This window comes from Oryza sativa, chromosome 2, assembly GCF_034140825.1.
Source record: "Oryza sativa Japonica Group chromosome 2, ASM3414082v1".
NCBI lineage: Eukaryota > Viridiplantae > Streptophyta > Magnoliopsida > Poales > Poaceae > Oryza > Oryza sativa.
Genome location: NC_089036.1, coordinates 8951058 through 8971249, shown reverse-complemented (window position 1 = coordinate 8971249; position 20192 = coordinate 8951058). Strand labels below are relative to the sequence as shown.

The 20192-nt window shown below is 42.0% G+C and overlaps 3 protein-coding genes across 3 annotated transcripts; 2 read left to right on the top strand and 1 right to left on the bottom strand.

Annotated features, from left to right (window-relative positions):
• Positions 1–1553: 1553 nt before the first annotated feature.
• On the top strand, positions 1554–7073 carry LOC4328928 (protein ENHANCED DISEASE RESISTANCE 4). Its single transcript, XM_015768419.3, has 5 exons — positions 1554–2088; positions 3620–5657; positions 5776–5836; positions 5923–6146; positions 6799–7073. The coding sequence occupies exons 1-5, from the start codon at positions 1938–1940 to the stop codon at positions 6851–6853; spliced, it is 2529 nt and encodes an 842-aa protein (XP_015623905.1). The 5' UTR covers positions 1554–1937; the 3' UTR covers positions 6854–7073.
• Positions 7074–8101: 1028 nt separating this feature from the next.
• On the top strand, positions 8102–10078 carry LOC4328927 (high mobility group B protein 13). The gene is made up of 3 exons (XM_015768067.3): positions 8102–8550; positions 8666–8800; positions 8877–10078. The coding sequence occupies exons 1-3, from the start codon at positions 8164–8166 to the stop codon at positions 9867–9869; spliced, it is 1515 nt and encodes a 504-aa protein (XP_015623553.1). The 5' UTR covers positions 8102–8163; the 3' UTR covers positions 9870–10078.
• Positions 10079–16541: 6463 nt separating this feature from the next.
• Positions 16542–17698, bottom strand: LOC107278569 (uncharacterized). The gene has a single exon (XM_015769255.3). It carries the CDS (start codon positions 17419–17421, stop codon positions 17005–17007), a length of 417 nt encoding a protein of 138 aa, XP_015624741.1. The 5' UTR covers positions 17422–17698; the 3' UTR covers positions 16542–17004.
• Positions 17699–20192: the final 2494 nt, after the last annotated feature.

The window sequence follows — 20192 nt, the reverse complement described above, 5'->3', positions numbered from 1 at the left end:
CGCAATGTGTCACGTCTTAAAAATTAGAAAAAATAACAAAAAAATTGAGAAAAAAATAGATCATCGGTTTTACTTAAATCATTTAGATATAAAAGAAAAAAACACCCCTTCACTTCGCCCTCCCCCAAAACATAAGCACAACACGACACTACTCGTCACATCCCTTCTCGGCTTGAGCTCTCTACTCTACCCCTTCCTGTTTATATAGCCAAAAGTAATCAAAAATATTAAAACATGCATAAATTTCAAGCTATGCATCTGATTTCTAACCTAAATATTGTTGTATTTATAATTAAAGCAATGATTTAAAGATCCAAAAAGCCTATATTTTGAACTGGTATAAAATTTAAAATAAAGCAGGTAATAGAAAATGTAATAAGTTCGTAAAAAATTGGGTTCTTACATTTCACTAAAATTTGACCAACCATTGCATATTCCATTTTCATAACAATTTTAAAACGCTTATTCATTAATGGCCTTACACCTATCCTATATTTCTCCACATATTATTACATATATAAACCGCACTAAGGTTCGCAATATATAGTTCTTTGAAAACTTATATTTGTTACTATTAAATTTAAAATTTTAGATTCATGTTAACTAGGTATATTCTTTTAAAAAAAGATAGTATAGATCGCACAAATCAGAAGGTAGCGAGAAATATGACATGTCTTTATTAATTTATATGTAAGTATGTAACAACTTGCAACAACTTGCATCAACTTAAACCTACTAGAAGGAGAACTACTTGATGGTACAAATAAAACATATTTATTAACAATATAGTTCTTTAGAATTTGTAAAAAAACAAGTAAAAATTCTATTAAAAAAGGGGCCAAACAACTTACTTCTAATTTACACTTGATTTGTTAGACATGTTTTCCAAACAAACTAAATCGAACTTCCTTTTATATAATAAAGAGATCATAGATAATTATTTATACATATGTAATAAATATGATATATTTTAAACCTAACAAATATCTTGGAAAAAATATCGAAGAAAAATGCCGAAGACCAGCGGAGGCTTCACCTGATGTGTCTTATTCAAACTTTTAAACATGGGAGGTGTCAGCCGATTGATATTCTGTTATATATAAATATATATATATATATATATATATATATATATATATATATATATATATATATATATATATTTCAAATGCAATGTACAATCATGGTTGGAAATTTTGGTCATTTCGGACCCCTCCGATACGATATTATTTCAGCCGAATTTTTTTCATGAATTTTGGTAATATTTGTTTAAATTCAACTAAATTTTGTTTAAAATTTCAGACCAAAAGTTTAATCTTGTGTATAATACATGCCCACGCATTCGCGCGGGCTACCCTCCTAGTTAGTATATAATGAGGAATACTCGACCTGATGAGATGCATATGCTGTGCATAGTTTGGTCCAAGGTGGACGACCACCTTTGGAGCAAAGAGAGAGCACAACAACACGATGCCTTCGTACGGCCGACCTAGCTACCCAAGAAAAACAAGCCCGGATACCATAAAAGCAGAGTGTGGTTGAGCTGCCTGAACAAGTACCGTGTGGTTGATCCTCCTCCTCTCCCCCCCATAATAAACTAACCATCTCTATTCTTCTTCTGCACCACCATCGCCAGCAGCAATTTCCCTTTCTTTTTCCTTTCCTTCCTTTGCTCTTTTCTTTGCTTGCGAGTTGCGACAGTGACGGAGAGAGAGAGAGAGAGTACTGTAGCAAAGAGAATCGGTGAGAGAGTGAGAGCGGCAAAGACAAAAGGCGGCGAGGGCGAAACCCCCAAGAATCAAGGCAAGAGGGGAAGCTTTGCATTTGCCCGGCCGACTCTCTTCTTGGTTCTTGGTTGTGGCGTCGGCGTCTCCGTGTTGTTTGGGCTGGCCACCGTTGCTCGCCGTTCTTGGGGGCAGGCAAACGGCACCGGCGGTATGGAGGCATTGGGAGATATGGAGGGGGAGGAGGGGCAGCGGCGGCAGCAGCAGATACGGGTGGTGCGGTGCCCCAAGTGCGAGAAGTTCTTGCCGGAGCTCCCCAACTACTCCGTCTACGTCTGCGGCGGATGCGGCGCCACTCTCCAAGGTCCTCCTCCCTTCTCTTCTTTCCCCTCCCTCTCTCTCTCTCTCTCTCTGTTCTTCGCGTTGCACCTAACTGTTCCCTTCTCATTCGCCATTGATCTCGCTTTTCGGTTTGTTTCTCTCCTTTGAGAGCACCCGCAATGGTAAAATAAGGTGCTATCTAGACTAGATTAATAGTAAACCATCTCAATAGTATGTCTACATGGGTATCTATAACTCTCTAATACATTGTCTCGTTTTTCTCTATAGACTATCTCCAGGTTAGTAGATAGCTTTGCTCTCTCTCTCTCCATTTAATCTCTTCCAAGTAGGAAAATATACTGACATGGATCTCTTATAGAGAGCCTATACATAACCATTGTGGGTGCCCTGATTAATTAACTGTTGATGTGGTGAAATGTTTGTATTATTTTTTTTTGTCACTGAAGGTTCGTGATGAAATCAGGTTGTTCGCCATCGATTTTCTTGCTTTGTTTTGGTATATATATATGCACGCGGAGTTTGAGACTCAATTTTGTTTGCTTCCACACGGTAAAGGTTCCATTTCTTTTTTTTTAGCGCGCCTCTTTGGCTTCAGCCATTTCGGCGGTTCTGCTCGCTCTCCTATTGGCTTTGCATTGGGTTTTCTTCCCTTGTTGTGTGCTTGATTTGATTAGCATTGTTTGACGCAATCGATGCATGTACAAGAGCATGTTTGGTACTACTAGTAGTAGTAGTAGCAGTAGCTTTGCATCCCTACGTTTAATTTACTTATTTATTTTCAGGCCGTGGCTTCAAAGCCCAGTTATCTTGTGGGGCGAATTTGTTTATTTATTTTTGTGTTTCGGTCCGGACGAGAATGTTCATGTGTTTGTAAGCTCTTCCCAACTGGTTAATAATGTTTGATACGGAGTATTAGTGGGTTTATGCAACGGGCTAGCTTCACAAAACAATTTTTTTTCGAAAATTCTATTTACTCTACATGAAAGCTTTATTTTACCCTGCATTAACATGCTGGTTTGGTTACTTGAGAATCATGCATTTCTGTCGGTTGACGCCAATGAGATTATAACACATCCTTCGTGGTGAAATTTAACTAATCATTCTGGGAATTTGTCTCCTTTTTTTTTTTGGGGGGGGGTTTGTTGTCCCCAAATTTTAAACGCTGAAACATGTTGAATTTTCCCGGCCCTAATGTTTGTTTTTTTTTCAGTTAAAGTTGTAAGCCCTTTTAAAATATGAAATGGAATTTAGCTAGTAATTATTTTGAACAATTCACTTGGTGCTATTTTTCATTCAGTTCTCATGTTATATTATCAAGTGCATTTTCGTATTAGCTGCTCATCCGTAGGATTGATGTCATGCAAGAATTAAGTGTGTACTTGAAAGTCTACTTTTTTTTTGTACAGATAGTCTACAGAATCAGTTGCATTAAATTCTCTCTATCTTTCAAGGGTTTTTTGAAATCTTTTCAATCTGCATATTTAGTCAAAATTTACATTAAAGTTGCAATATCCGAAAGTAATATTTTACTGCATTTATGGTCCATTTTGCAGCAAAGAAGAACTCAGCATCTGAGAATTCCTCAGAGAAATCTGATGGTGGACATGTGAAGTACCTTGAAGTGCTGGAGAGTTCACCAGATAACAAAGGAGCTGCATCTAAAGACACTTGTGAGGCTGCCCAAGAAGGAGAAGCCAAAAATGGAGAAGCTAAAGCAGAAGAGAGACAGGTACTTCTTGACAGAATGGCAGCTTGTGATGATAGCCGAATTCCAAGAGAACCAAATGCCTTGAAGCTTGAGGCTTCACTTAGAGATGACAGCAGGGAAATTCGGGAGGCCAAGTACCGGCGCATCCGCAGTGAGGACAAAGGAGAAGCAAAACACACAGTGAGAGCCAGAGACAGATCGCCAAGATCAGTTGTTGATGCCATCCCTCCGAATGCATATCCTGCAGAAGGCCCGTCTGACTACCATATTAAGTCAAGATTCAGACATACCAATGGTGAGCAAGCTGATATGAGAAATTTGGAGGGCCTAAACAGAGTCAATGGTCTTGAAAAAGACCGTGCTGATCTGTTACGGATGCTTGATGAGCTGAGGGATCAGGTGCAGAGATCCTGTGAGATCACCAACAAGCCAAGTGGAAGTACTTCTACAGATAAAGCGGTGGATGCCTCAGGGTTATATAATCCTCGTGAGCGGTTGAGTCGGTTACGACATGGTTCACCTCAGTTGCAGCGGAGTGGTTCTCAGCAGTCACCATCCTTGAATGGGCAAGCTCCTTGCATTCCGCAAGCTTATGCTCCAGGAACTGCTCAGCAAGATCTTCATGGATACGGGGAGCCAATGGCACACATGGGGGCTCCAAGCTATCCTGTTGGCACATATCCATGGAGAAATTTTGATAATTATTTTTATGGACAGTATGATCCTGACCCTCTGATCTCTTACCACCATGATGGCTTCTACCATCAGCCTGCCTGTTCTTGTCTACATTGCTACCACCGTGAGTTCTTACCTGTTCAGGGGCCTCCTCTGGGTTTCAACCATCGCAGGGTACCACCGTATGTTATGAATAATCCTAGAGTTTACCCGGTTGATGGTCCTGCAATGTTTGGCACACAGAATTACAATTCAAGAGTCAACGCTTCAATGCAGCGCAATCACATGAGGGCCGCTATGAGTAAAAAACCTGCACAGACTTGTGAACCGATTGCATGTGGTGCCCCATTCACTATATGCTACAACTGCTATGAAGTACTGCAACTTCCGAAGAAATCCCCCGTGCCAGGGAAGGATGAGTACAAATTACGTTGCGGGTCATGCTCACATGCGCTTGTGGTCAAGCTTGATGGAAGCAGGCTTGATGTTTCAGCACCTTCACCTATTTCACACATATCTGGCGGCAGCAAAATTAGTTCCAATGATGGCCAAGGAAGCAATGCGAATTCTGCTCCACATGAGAGGGTGCTTCCACTTTATAGTTTTTCTGCAGCAAGTCATGGTTCTCAAGACCTACCCTCGAACTCAAGTGAAGCTGAAAAAATGCAAGGGATATCGTCTTCTTGCAGCATTTCTGAAGATGAGAACAGCCCTGCGAGATCTAATTCCCAGAGGGACACCCCTGGGTCTAGGGATCTTCATCCTGAAGCTGAGGTGTCTACCCGTGTTCCAAGTTTACATCTTCGTGATCATTTTGGATACTCGCCATCTGAGAAGGTAGTTGATGGATCAGGGAAAGGAAGCAGAAGTACTCGATCTGAACATGAGAAGGCTGTGTTGACAGAAAGTTTCAAGCAGAACACTGTAAAAGATGTATCAGTAGTGAACATAATGGACTTGTCGGATGATGAGTATGATGATCCTGACTACATGCAAGATCGAGGTGATGTGGCACAACCTGTAGATCACCCTCGGGCCGTGAAAACGGGTGATTCATTTTTCACCAATCTCATAAAGAAGAGCTTCAAAATTAACAACGGAATGGGCAATGGCAGAGCAAAGGTTTTCATTAATGGCTATCCCATCTCTGATCGGGCGGTCAGGAAGGCTGAGAAGATAGCTGGACCAATCTATCCTGGTGAATACTGGTAAGCCTGCAACTTCTGTTTGCCTCCGATCAGTTTAGACATATTTTAGTTTTAAATATTACTAAATACTGTCAGCACCATTGGCAATGACATTTTGTTCTTATGTCCTATTGTTTAGGTATGATTACCGTGCTGGTTTCTGGGGTGTAATGGGACAGTCTTGCCTCGGCATGATACCGGTAAGAGCAATTACAGTGTAGCTGATATGTTTGTCTTACCCTGATATGTTTTGATCAAAGTTTTTGGCTGAATGTCTATGCTGCAGCCATATATTCCAGAACTCAATTATCCTATGCCCAAGAAATGCGCTGCTGGAAATACAGGTGTATTTGTTAATGGGAGAGAACTTCACCAGAAGGATTTGGATTTACTTGTGGGTCGAGGACTCCCAGATTCTCCCGGTAGATCATACAGAGTTGAGATGTCCGGTAAAGTGTCGGATGAAGTCTCTGGTGAGGAGCTGTATTGTCTCGGCAAACTTGCACCAACGTAAGTAACTTAACAACATCAAATAATGCCATTGTACTTCAAAATTCTAATGCGCATTTAGTAATCACTGTTTCAATCATTGTAGAGCTGCTGTCAGAAAATTCATTTCTTCTGAGTATTTGCTTGGCTGGTGAATGTATTATACCATTGCATGTTTTGGGTTTTTGTCACTAGCTTATCTGCTATAGTGTAACTTAGAAACAAGAAGGCCTATAAACCATGGAAAGAGAAGTCATGTTCGTATAGTTTTGTAATGTGGTAGCGGACAAAGTGAAACATGCCGTTCCCCATTTTAGTACTTGCTATTGAAAGATCTTAAAGTCATCGAATAAAGACAAACAGGCATATCATTTTTAATAGAGAAATATTGCCACCTCTAAGAAAGCTCCTATTGCTGATGATTACTTTCATGGGTTAACATAGAGATGCAAAATGTGCCAAATATCGATCGTTGAGCTGGGAACATCGAGAAAGATGCAATCTAAATCTATATGGTTATATAACTTAATATTATCAGGAAATGTTTCGTGACGTTGGGGCCTTTCTTGTGCATTTTATATGCAATGCTACCTCAAGTTATTTATTTCTTTGAAGTGAACCACCCTCTGTTTCTTACTTCGAAGTTCTACTTACAACTGATCTCTGTAAACAGCGTCGAGAAAATGAAGCGCGGATTTGGCATGAGAGTCCCCAGAATCATCCCTTGAGATCAGTGATTCTTCGGCACAACTGTAGAATTCAAGACCCCATTTTGGATGCTGTTTCGGTTCTTCTGCGAAATGCTTTGATGCTTGTTGGTTGTTGATTGTCCAGCCGTCTGTTTGCGTGGTCTCATGATCTGAGATGTATAATCTGTGGTTGCTTTGACTGGTGCTTGTCTGAAAAATTATCCAATGGAAATTTTGCAATGTGAAGTTTGTTTTGTGCTATGAAACCGGGCCATGCTGGAAGTATATATAAAAAATGTCAATTGGTTTTTGACCAGTTAAATTTGGCCAAACTTTATAACAGTTCTTTTTGCTTGGAATGGCTATTTGATATTTGCTCCGTTTACTGGATTTTTGTACACAATGGATTTTGTAGATTACTGAAATATTAAAGTGGCCCGATCCTCTTATTTTATTCTAAAATATGTAGAAAATGCATCACCCTAATAGTCTTCAGGAATATTTCAAGGCAGAAATAACTTGATCTTAAGAAGAACTTTGGATCTAGAGTTGGGTTTGTTTCGTAGGATTCTACTCAATTAGGGTAACTTTTAAATTTAACTTTAGAAATAGGGTGTAGAGTGAAGTTGTGGAGCTGTCTTTTTTGGTGGAGCTGAAACCGTTTGGTTGGACCTCTAGATGGAGCTGAAAACTATTTAGTTGGGTTCTAGCTCCATTTGGGTATGGAGCTGTAACATGTGTTAAATTTGAACCGTTTCCAATCAAATAGTGGGCTAAATTTCACAAAATTAGGACATCTCCCTTGCCGGGCTAAAAGGCCATAAACAACTCCTGTCTCTTCACCCTTGGGCCCTTGGGCCGGTTGACTTCCAAATTTGACCCATTAGGCTTGGCCCAGATCACTAACACCCGGACACGCGGGATCCCACCCGTCGATTGCTTTCCCTTCCGCTCCTCCCGCCGCAATCACAGCCGTTCACTTCACACTCGATCGGCTTGAATGGAATGGAATAATCCGCGCCACATCACCCGTGTGAACAGGTCCACGGATACCTCGCCGCTGACAACCCGGCCCCACCTCCGGCAACGGTCCGATCCCTTCCGCGTGGATCTCTCCCAAGTCCCAACCCCGCGTGGACCCCACCTGCCAGTGACTCTCGCGACTAGCCGTTACGCTGACGTCACCTTCCTTACTCTATCCGACGTTCAAATTTCCAAAAAATTCTGACCGTTGCTGCCTCCGCTCCTCGACCTCTATAAAATCCCGCGCGAATCAGATCACCGACCATTCATTCCCATCTCCTCCTCCGATTCGAAACCCTAGCTCGTCTCTCTCTGTGCTAGATTCCATGGCGACGGCGGGTAGTAGGAAGGGCGGGAGGGGCCGGAAGGCGCTGACGGCGGTGCTGGACAACGACGCTAACATCTCCGCCGGGAAGGCCGACGTGGCCGCTGCCGCCGGGATCCTGTCGCCGCCGCAGAAGGCGAAGAGGGCGACGTCGAAGAGCAGCAAGGGGAAGGCCGCGGCTGCGGCGGCGGCGGAGGAACAGGCGTCGGTGGTGGACGCGGTGTCGGAGCTGCAGGGGATGCTGGAGGAGCTGCGGCTGGAGAAGGAGAAGGCGGAGGAGATGGTGCGGGAGCGGGACGAGGTCATCCGCAGGAAGGAGGAGGAGCAGGGTCGCCTCCAGGCCGAGCTCAAGAAGGTCCAGCGCGCCAAGGAGTTCAAGCCCACCGTGGTATGCTCTCGATCTCAACTTGCGCGATTTGAGCCACGATCTGATTTCTGCATCCATTTTCTTCGTGGTTATTCTTGTGAATTTTGATCTGATTCGATTTGGTTTTGCCTTGCAGAGCATTCCTCTCGTGAAGGCATTGATCGAGAAAGACCAGGAAGGAGAGAAGAAGAAGGGCAAGGGCAAGGCCGGCCATGAGAGGAAGAAGCCCTGCCCGGCGTACGTCCTCTGGTGCAAGGACCAGTGGAACGAGGTACGAAACCCGCACCATTTTCTTCGCTTCGTTTTACTGCCCGTCAGATGTTTGACGAAATGCTTGCCTGTTTCAGATCAAGAAGGAGAGCCCGGACGCCGACTTCAAGGAGGTCTCCAACGCTCTGGGAGCCAAGTGGAAGGCGCTGGGCGCGGAGGAGAAGCAGCCGTACGAGGAGAGGTACAGGCAGGAGAAGGAGGCGTACCTGCAGGTGGTCGGGCAGGAGAAGCGCGAGGCCGAGGCGATGAAGCTGCTCGAGGAGGAGCAGATGCAGAGGACCGCCAAGGAGCTGCTCGAGCAGTATCTCAAGTTCCGGCAGGAGGCCGACGACGACGGCGACGGTGGTGACAACAAGAAGGCGAGCAAGAAAGGGAAGAAGAAGAAGAAGGAGAAGGACCCCTCAAAGCCGAAGCAGCCCATGTCCGCCTACTTCGTCTACACCCAGCAGCGCCGCGCGGCGCTCGTCGCCGAGAAGAAGAACGTCCCCGAGATCGGCAGGATCACCGGCGAGGAGTGGAAGGCGATGTCCGAGGCGGAGAAGGCGCCGTTCGAGGCGGCGGCGCGGAAGCAGAGGGAGGAGTACCAGGTGGAGATGGCGGCGTACCGGCAGAGGAAGCAGGAGGAGGCGGCGTGCCAGGAGAAAGAGGAGGAGGAGCAGAAGAAGATCATGAAGCAGGAGGCGCTCCAGCTGCTCAAGAAGAAGGAGAAGACGGACAACATCATCAAGAAGACCAAGGAGGAGCAGAGGAAGAAGAAGGTGGGCGGCGCCGCCGCTGCCGCCGACCCGAACCGGCCCAAGAAGCCGGCGTCGTCGTTCCTGCTGTTCAGCAAGGAGGCGAGGCGGCAGCTGGCGGAGGAGCGCCCCGGCGTGGCGAGCTCCACGCTGACCGCGCTCGTGTCGGTGAAGTGGAAGGAGCTCGGGGAGGCGGAGAAGCAGGCGTGGAACGGCAAGGCCGCGGAGGCCATGGCGGCGTACAAGAGGGACATGGAGGAGTACACCAAGGCGGCGGCCAGCGGCGGCGGCGGCGGCGACGCCTCCCCCTGTACGTCCTCCTCGGCCTCGTCCTAGTCGCCATGGATGGCGATGGTGGTGGTGGTCCTAACGCTGACGAGGATTCTCTTCTCTGAATCCAATGGAGAAAACAGTAGCTTTGGTGATTGGTGCGAAGTTATCTGTTGCGTTTGGTCTGGTTTAGGCGTAACATTTCGTATGGATTGGGGTATTCTGCTTCAATTTTATAACTCAGCAAGCTTGAGAAATTTCAGCTTATTTTCATACATTCTCGTATCAAAATTCGTTTTGATGCTGTGTCACCAAGATTGGTATTCTATAATTGAATTTCAATCAAAACTACTTAATCTCTTAAAGAAGGCATTTAAGTTATATATAACGCAAGGAATATTTCTGATCGTAACTGAAATTCTTAACTGAAAAGCTAACTGAAATTCGTAACTGAAAAGCTGTTTCTTGAGATCACAGTTCGACACAAAATTTGGGAGAATTATTTCCTGCTCATCCGCCAGTCTAATCTGAAGGCCTTGAATTTTTGTCAAGGCTGAAATCTAGACCGACTTCATAAATGAGTCCACTGAAATCTAGGCTGAAATCTGAAGGCCTTGAATTTTGTCAAGGCTGAAATCTAGTCCTGCGCATTCATGTTATGGGCCAGCCTTGTACTGTTCGGACAAGGCTTAATCAACAAGGCCGAATTCAGTAACCTTATGGATTCCAGCCCACCAGCCCACCTTGGGATGTGCAGATAGGAATAAGGCTGCGTTCTTGGCTGGGAGTTACCAACTCTCCATCATCGTTTTCCGCGTGCACGTTTTTCAAACTACTTAACGGTGTATTTTTTTTGCAAAATGTTTTCTATATCGATCCATTTTTTAAAAAAATAGCTAATACTTAATTAATCACGTGTTAATGCGAACATCGTTTTGCGTGAACCCCTCCTCTCGAACACAGCCTAAGTCCACTTATAGTCCCTCATCTTTACTCGAGTTTATAATTTCCAAAACCACAATACCTCTTCCACTTTCCTCACTCCTGATCTCCTCCAGCACATCAGCAGCGTTCCTTCCGCCAGCCTCTCCCTATCCCTGCCGCAGCAGACCCATCCACTCCAGCCTGTCTAGACGCCCCGGCCATGGCCGATGGGGGGCCAAGCGGCGGTGGGCGGGTCGGATGCCCTCACCGCAGGATGCCGTGATGCCACCAATTTATTATAACGAAAAATAATTCGTGGCAATATATTGTACTATCGCAATGATAATTTTTTGGCAAATAATTATACTTTGTTGCAACGATCTACGATCGTTGTTTTATTTAGTATTTTTGTTGAAATAGGAAATGAAAAATTTATCATCACAAAAAAACATGTTCTATTGTCACAAATTTAATTTTTGTGGCAATTTTCATAGTATATGGTACTTTACACTATTTCTATTGCCATGATCAACAAATTCTTTACAATAAAAAATTTATCATCTCATAATTTGACTTATTCTTTTCATATGGACACAGATTAGGACAAATTTTATATGAAATTTATAGCTCTCGACGAGATATACAACTTCAAGTTTTCATTTGAAATCTTTTAAATATTCAAATTCATGATTCAAATTTCAGTTAGGCAGGCTCAAATGGAATTATATGCATTTTTAAACAAAATTGATGCGTAGGTGAGTTGGTAATGGAGAGCGTGCGTGAGGGAGAGATCTTGGGTTTGAATCCCAGCCATGAGAAGATATAAAAAAAGATAGTTAGGATGATAAATTAATATTGGAACATTTAATTTGGTACGTAGAACTAATGCCACACATGGAGTGATGGCAATATTTATTTATTGCAACGATATGAAGTGTTGCAATATATATTTTTTGCCACATCCATTTTATGACAATATCAAAATTTATTACAACTAAATAAAAATCATTGCAATAACCTATTACTACTCTATTTATTACTACGGTTAGCAACGATTTTAAGATTGTAGCAACATGAATCTATTGCCACTATTTTAGCATTGATGCTACGATTTTTTTCGTGGTGATAAATTATTTTTCTAGTAGTGAATCAATTGGCATATGAGATTATTTGTTTTGATATTTGGATATTATTGGTGAAGTGGTGTTGGAGATTATTGGAACTGTTGTTGACAGGTGAGAACCGGTCAGACCTGAGGTATGCATGCAGTTACTCTGTATCGGTTTCGATTTCGAGATGTTTTGTTGGATATCCGTGGATAGTTCATGTTTATGACTTCTAGATGGATACTATGCGTATGTAATATTGTTGTTTGATAACAATGAGTCAAGTTGGAGATAGCTAGTGCTCAGATATGGTTTCTTGGTTGATGCATGTGTAGATGGTCTTGATGCCTAGGGAGAGTATTGCCGGTGATGGATCAGGAGTCAACTTGGGAGAAGATAACGTCCGGACGATCAGGATATCATGCGGGATGCTTAGGCTAAAGATCAATGCATGTGGTTGGTGAAGATTCCATATGACATACGATGGAGATATTGTGTTCGTATGGGATGCGGAGTCGAATTTGAAAGAAGTCTAAATTTGGTACAATTGGAGTTTGTAAAGTTTGTTTCTTGTACGAGAAGATTTCCTAGGGGATTAGGACTTCTTGTACAAGTTTGGTTCATGGCTTTAGGCTGCCTACCTCGGATATAAATAGAGAGTAAGGGTGAGGCCTCCCGGTATCGCTTTAGAGAGAGTTGAGTTGAGAGAAAAGTTAGAGTTTCGAGTTTAGTCGAGATTTTTGTGATGAGTGTTGTTGTTGCACTTTGTGATCACAGAGAGAAGTAATAAAGTTGCAATCTACTTTGAGAGATCTTCGATTTGTGTTTGCTAGGTTCGGTGGTCCAACCGACGAGACACCGACGGTCAGACCGACGTCATTGTGCTAGTCAGACCGATGGGAACACGGCGGTCAGACCACCGGCGGCGACAGGAGGCAGAGGCCACTTTGGTGTGGTTAGACCGGGCGATCAACATCGATCAGACCGGTGGCATAGGCGTGGTCAGACTAGCAGATCAACTCCGGTCAAACCGATCTTCATCGGATTAGAGGATAACTTTTAATTCTGCTAAAAGTTTTTGTTCTTGCTGTTCGATCCTACAGTACGGGGACCAGTCCCAGGCCAGGTCATCCGTCTCGGTGAAGAAGGCCAGGAGCGGCAGGACGACGTGGATGGTGCCGGTGAAGGGGCGGAGGAGGGACATATAGAGAGGTCAATGAGATCGATGGAGTGGTGGGACTCCACCATGAGAGCGAGCTTCCGCAAGTCCTCGCAAGGGCAGAAGAAGAGCTGAGATGGGAAGGATGGGAGAAGCAACCATGGCGACTGCGACGGTATCGCAGCCGCCGCCCTACCTGCTGCCGCCCGACAAGAGGATCAGATCGATTGGAATCACATGATATCCGCCAGCTTGATGAGACTGCCAACGATCTCAGAGAGGAGCTCCGACGATAGGTCGGACCAGCCCATGGCAGCCATGGCAACAATGAACTTGGTTTGGAATAGTGTTGGGCGGTCATGGGGGATCAAAATAACTGCCCTCGCCGCCTCGTAGCCACCACTTCGTTGTAACACTTGCCACCATAGCCTCCTCGCTGCCCGTAGTCAGCGTCGCTCCTAGGCTTTAGGAGGGAGAGAAAGCAGAGGAAGAGAGAAGGTAAGAGAGTGAGGTTGCCACATAAGCATCTAGTCAGCGGGAGTGGACCAGGTCAAATTTCACGCTAGGGAAATCATGCATCTATACTGCCGGAGGACTTAATTTTAAACGGTTTTGCAAGTTTGAGGTTTATTCTGGTATTACGATTAGGGATGTAAATTAAACTTGATGTAAAGATGGGGGATGGTAAGTGAACTTATTCCGCGCAAGGCCTCAAATGAAAAATCCAAGGTCACCTAGCCCTCTTGCAAACAGAGTTCATGTATGGGAAAAACCACTGCCTGCATTAATTGTCTGATAGAGCTTCAAACTCATATCCTAACTTCAAGCTAACTCCAACGGGAGAAGTGAAACTGGAAGGGGTGTGATGGCAATTTCCTTGTAAATTCGACGAAAAGAGCTGGGTATCATTTTAATCTGGTTAGGAGTGGGGCAGTGGAGCTACCGAAATCTATCCCTCTAGTTCATTTTATGGGAATGATCCAGCCCACTCCATTCCAATTTTGGTCACATCTGAACTATTTGTTGTGCTCCAGGCTCCAGCTCTAGGAGTTAAATCTCAGAAAGATGAATCTAGGAGCTAGAGTCTTTGCTAACCGTGCCCTAAAACCATGGAAACCGAATCATAAATATTATGAAAGAGAACTCAACTTCATTAGCAAGATATGAAATTAACAAACAGTGAAGAAAAAACAGTAGCATTGATTCTTGTCTTGTTCTTAGACAAGAAAAATGGTAGTCTTAGATATTTGTCAGTTTCATATCTCTTAAACGAGGTTGAGTTTTCAACTACATCTTTTCACTGCCAAATTAATGTAGGCAGTTTGAGCAACTGTCAAGTGCAATTTTGTTAGGCAAACTGCCAATATTACGAAAATCACGTGAGAGTCACTAGCTAGTATTTTTGCATGAATTTGGAAATGTGATCTAGGTACCTCGCAAAGGGAAAATAAATAAATGCGATCTACCCCCTCCGTCCCATAATATAATGGATTTTGACTTTTTTCTTGCACTGTTTGACCATTCATCTTATTCAAAAAAAATTTAGTATTATTTAATTTATTTGTGACTTACTTTATTATCCAAAGTACTTTAAACACAACTTATTATTTTTTATATTTACAGAAATTTTTTAAATAAGACGAGTGGCCAAACAGTGTAAGCAAAAGTTAAAATCCTTGTAATATGGGGCGGATGGAGTAGGTGTTTACATGTTGCAAGCTACCATGCCAACAGTGGTGGTCTGGTGGAGCCTGGATTTAGATATGACAACAATGTTAATTTAAATTTAATGCAAATACTCCCTCTATTCTAAATTGATCTACATATTTCATAGGTACATCAAGACCAAGAAAAACTAATAACTCCCTCATACTATATTTACTCTAGCAACAAACTCTATGCAAGCACAATCACCACTATTTCCTAGCTAATAGCAAATCAAGATATTGCATGTGGGTTATAAATACTTGTATGCATGAATGCATGCATCAATTTCCATTTACTCCAATGCACAAATAACGAATAGACTTATGTAGATCATTTAGGAACAACCTAAAAAACTATATGTAGATCATTTTGAAATGGAGGGAGTATATCCCATCAGTATATATAGAGCAATTCTCTTTTTTCAAAACAAGACTCCTTTGGAACACAAGAATCCTCCTTGGGCTCCGCGCCTCTGCATGCCAAAAGCTAGGTTATAATTTTCAAGAAAAATCCACAGGGGCAAATCAATCGTTCTGGTTTTGAATGTTTGAATCCAACAATGAACTAAGCACTTGTACCAAATATATTATATATACTACGTACTTTGGACAACGGTACAAAAAATTGTCTACAACAATGACAAGGAAAAAATAAGTTGCTAAGCACATATGCTAAATTTTCGCTTTTACTTTCAAATTTAGAATAACCACTTTCTTAAAAATCTAAAAATCATAGTTGACCTCCATCTACTTGTCGGCTGACAAGTGGATCAACACCTCTTACAATATAATGGATCACCACAAAATTATCTGAACGTACACAACTAGTACACATCATGTGAAACTAATAACACGTGAGAAAGTGAAACGGGAAAATATTGACCTTTAGCCATTAATTAAGTTATTAAAAGAAGAGTAGATTTCACAAAACTACAAATACTTTGATCTAACTATTACTCCCTCCGTCCCATAATATAAGGAATTTTGAGTTTTTACTTGCAATGTTTGACTACTCGTCTTATTCAAAATTTTTTGAAATTATTATTTATTTTATTTGTGACTTACTTTATTATCTACCGTACTTTAAGCACAACTTTTCGTTTTTTATATTTGCAAAAAAATTTGAATAAGACGAGTGGTCAAACGTTACATGTAAAAACCAAAAATCCCTTATACTGTGGGACGGAGGGAGTATAAAACTACAGATTTAAGATTGTGTTTCAAAAAATTACAAATTTAGTGTCAAATTTATCACGGAATTACAGATTTAAGGTATTATATCACGTAACTATAGATTTAATAATAATTTTATCACAAAACTACATATTTATAGCTTTAAATTAATAATAGTGCTATGATCTAAACTCTAGAATATGTAGTTCTTTGATAATTTCATTACTAAATCTGTAGTTTTATGATATGGTGCATTAAATTTGTAGTTCCGCGAAAAGATTGACGCTAAATCTGTAGTTTTATGATACATATTCTTAAATCTATAGTTTCGTGATAATTTGATCCAAGTATATGTAGTTTTGTGAAATTTACTCTTAAAAGAAAAAAATAAAGGGAAATATAAAAAGGTCTCCTTTCCCAAACAACACACATGAATGAAAAGGTTTGCTTTTGTGATAGCTCCAAAGTTGTTGTAGCAACCAGTAAGAACCATACAGGAAGAAAAAGTTACAAGTGAACATGTGACCGGCCAAGAGAGAGAGAGTAGTAGTAGTACACCAATGTATACTCTACTCTGGCCACTGCTACTGTACATGTATTGAGAAGTTGAAAAACCACACACATCACTGGTGATGTCAACAAGACAGCAGCTTTTACTGCTGCCCAAAAATGACACAACAATGTTAGTAATACTATTGCCTTTTTACACAACTACCTTCTCGTGAGTGATCACTGTCCCCTTGACGAATTACATGTGACCTTATTTTCACTCTCAAATAACAGAGTTTTCTTTTTTCCTTTTTTCCTATCTATCATCTACTACTTAAGTATATATATATACACATCTCTATGCTACACAAATTAAAATCTTGTCACTAATTAACAACAAGACTAAAAATTTGATCTTTGATACATGCAAACTGCACAAGTGCAGATTCGGACCATCCGATGCTGGCTTGAGATGTAACACTTTCTGCCTCTATTCTCGGGAGCCGTCCGATGAACTTTGAGATGCGTGAGTGAGGGTTGATGCGTGCAGAAGATGATCTGAAACGTCCATGACCTCATCCAGACCGTCGATTTCTGATCGGACGGCGATGAGGATAGAGCTGAGTATAGCAAGCTTAGCTCACTCAGCTAGCTGCGCCGCGGTAATTTACTACTACTACGGCGACGGCGGCGGCCTCGGCGGCGACGAACTGGTCGGAGTCGGAGCGCGCCTTGCGGAGCGTGGCGGCGTCGGCGGCCGGCGTGCCCTCGTCGGAGCTCTCCTCCTCCGGGATGGAGGAGAGCACGCCCGCCCAAGACGCCGGCCCGGCGGCGCCGCCGTAGCTGTAGTAGTAGTACTCGTCCACCATCCGGTAGCCGTAGTAGGCCTCGAACGCGGCGGCGCCGGGCTCCGCCGCCGCCGCCGCCGGCCTCAGCCGCAGCACCTTGAAGAAGAACTTGTGCAGCAGCCTCGGGAGCCCCGCCCGCTTCTTCGTCCTCCCCCCGTCGGCGACGCCCACCGCAGCGGCGGCGGCGGCCATCGGCGGCGGCAGCTGCGACATTTTGTACACACGAAAGTTAATTAGTTGCAGTAGCTAACTAGGCTTGTGATGATGGAGCTCGAGTGTCACGTACTTAATTGGCTAATTAATCTATTTTTGTTTAGCTAGGGCTGTGGTTTTATATACCCCTATATAGCTAAAGCTTTGAGCTTAGCCACAAGCTTAGAGTTAGAGAGAGAGAGAGAGAGAGAGAGAGAGATTAGGATAAGGACATGGATGAAGAAGAAGCTTAGCTTTACAGGTGGATGGAGGAGAGAGGAACGCGAGGGTTTGCATGAAGCTGTGAACGTGGAGGTATTTAATGGAGGAAAGAGGTTAGCTTAATCGCAAGGCTAAGGGAGTAAGGACGCGCGACGACAACGACGACGACCTAAGCTAGGGTTCTTGAGGCCGTACGTTAATTAGGATGGATCTCTTTTTAGATTCGAACGATGTCGGATTACATGTGCAGTGACATAAGGGGTAACATATATTCCTTTTGCTGTCAAAACGATACTTACAAGAGGAAATTAAAGTAACCTGTCATGTGATTAAACATATCGATTGGATGTCGCATTTCCTTTACTTTAATTATGAGCATGCATACATGTAGCCAAAGTTCTGAAAATTTGGCAAAATCACCTTATGTAAAACTTATTTTAAGAATAGAACCAAAAATTAACTTAAAAAATAAACCGTGATCTCAGCACTGAAATATAGTGTCTTAGTGCCAACGGCCTGTTGGCGCTTAGATATTATCCGAGGTGGTATAAAATCGACAATTCAGCCTAGCTCACCGCCACTTTAATTGGCACACTAGATTAAATAAAACTATAACCTTTCTATACATGGTATCGAGGCTAGTATGGTGGTGGAGGACTTTAGCAACAACCCTGGGGAGTTTTGCCCACACCTCTGCAACTTTTAGATTTTCTTATTTTTCTTTTTCTCTATAAATTTATTTTTGAAATTAGAAAAATATGATAATAAATATGTTTGATGAGGATACTAGTCCCGATCTTCCGATAGGTATTGATAACTCTCAATTTAGTGGAAACTTGAAACACACGATCCGGCTTCCAATCAACATGATCCGGACTCTGCAATCGTAGCACCGTATCTCCTCTAGTTATCAACCGTGCACTGCCCGGTTGACCTCGCTTAGAAGTCTAATCTCTGCATGTTAATCGAACAACACAAGCAAAAAAAATATAGATTTCAACTCAATTGCATATAAATGATTAAGCACTTGAATTTGGGGTTCTACAAACTAATCTAGCGGTGAAACTGTAATGGCAGAAATAATCTAAGCAAAATAAATATAATTTAAACTATGATGGCTATTGAATAAATATAATTTAGGACGTCCTAAGGTTGCCCTAGGGCGCACACCCCTTTGGGCTTAGCCCATGACACATTAGGCCCAAAACCCAAATCAGATTCCGACTGGATGATATATGTGGCTTGTTTTGCAGATTCCATATAGCTCGGTGGGAATTTTGACGTGGGACCAAAACCATATGAAAGTAGATTTCATAAGCTTTCCAACAAGTACTCATGGGCCCCTAAATTTCTTCTAAATCAGCGGCTAGGTACATTTGAAGTTGATGCTGTCAGGTGGCCCGAATCCGAATCCAAAACGTGTAGAACTTTATCTCTTGCCTTTTATGGACCAAAATTGACGTGGTGAGGTAAGAGTGGACTTGGAGAAGGTCTTGGTTTGCCCCCCAATCAACTTCTTTGATCATCCATGCATTCCTTACGCTCGGTCTCTTTTCCTTCACAAAGCAAGTACCTCTACAAAGGAAAACACACAAAACTCATTGTGTAGTAATGTTTGTTCAAATATATAACAAATAAATCTAATATAGAACATATGCACCTTTGGTTGATGTATAAATAAGATAGTAATGGTCATATCTGAGCTACTTGCGTCACATCAATATTACTCCATCCGTCTCATAAAAAATCAATATTACTCATCCTAACACTACAAATTTGGACAAACAAATTTGGAAACTTAAATCATATAATTTTTAAATTAATTTCTATAAATTGATGTCCTGATAAAAAATTGAGAAGTGGATATATAATATACTTCATTCCTATGAAGAGAGAACATTATAATTAATTCTTTTCATCAACAAATATACTTCATTTGAAAGTTCACGTGATTTCTAAGTTTGTTTTATTTCTAAGTTAAGATCGAAAATATGTAAATTTATAGCTGTTAAGCTAAATATTTTATTTAGAAAAATATTATACAAATATGTTCCTTCCAAGTAAAAAAATGCAAATATGTACTTGTTGAGTTACATATTTTATTATGATTAGTATTATAATTCAACTTTCATTTTTCTTTTCAAATTTGAAACTTCAATAAAATTTAAACAGAACATGTGACTTTTTTAAAATAAAAAATAGACAAAATAAAAAAAGGGGAGAACAGTAGACAATATTATCCAAAAATTTCACAGTGCTGTGACTTTTTAAAATAAAAAATAGACAAAATAAAAAAAAAAGTGCTCTGCCACCAGGGTACTAGAACTTGCTAACAATACTAGCCGATGCGTTTGTATATAGTATCAACACCTCAGCGCCACTTACACAGCGGTGAGCTAGGATGACTTGGCGTTTGTGACACCACAGGCAATATCTCAACGCCAACCCCATTGGTGCTAAGACACTATAAATGGTGCTGAGTTGATGGTTCATTTTTAGAATTAGTTTTTAACACGGTCTATTTTTAAAATAAGTTTTGTAAAATGGTCATTTTGTCAAAATTTTCGAGC

Excerpts from the sequence above, each read along its gene's own strand:
- LOC4328927 (XM_015768067.3), top strand. The coding sequence starts at position 8,164 with ATGGCGACGGCGGGTAGTAGGAAGGGCGGGAGGGGCCGGAAGGCGCTG. Across the intron at positions 8,551-8,665 it reads AGGAGTTCAAGCCCACCGTG|AGCATTCCTCTCGTGAAGGC; the intron begins GTATGCTCTCGA and ends TTTGCCTTGCAG. Across the intron at positions 8,801-8,876 it reads GCAAGGACCAGTGGAACGAG|ATCAAGAAGGAGAGCCCGGA; the intron begins GTACGAAACCCG and ends TGCCTGTTTCAG.
- LOC107278569 (XM_015769255.3), bottom strand. The coding sequence starts at position 17,421 with ATGTCGCAGCTGCCGCCGCCGATGGCCGCCGCCGCCGCTGCGGTGGGC.
- LOC4328928 (XM_015768419.3), top strand. The coding sequence starts at position 1,938 with ATGGAGGCATTGGGAGATATGGAGGGGGAGGAGGGGCAGCGGCGGCAG. Across the intron at positions 5,658-5,775 it reads ATCTATCCTGGTGAATACTG|GTATGATTACCGTGCTGGTT; the intron begins GTAAGCCTGCAA and ends CCTATTGTTTAG. Across the intron at positions 6,147-6,798 it reads CTCGGCAAACTTGCACCAAC|CGTCGAGAAAATGAAGCGCG; the intron begins GTAAGTAACTTA and ends CTCTGTAAACAG.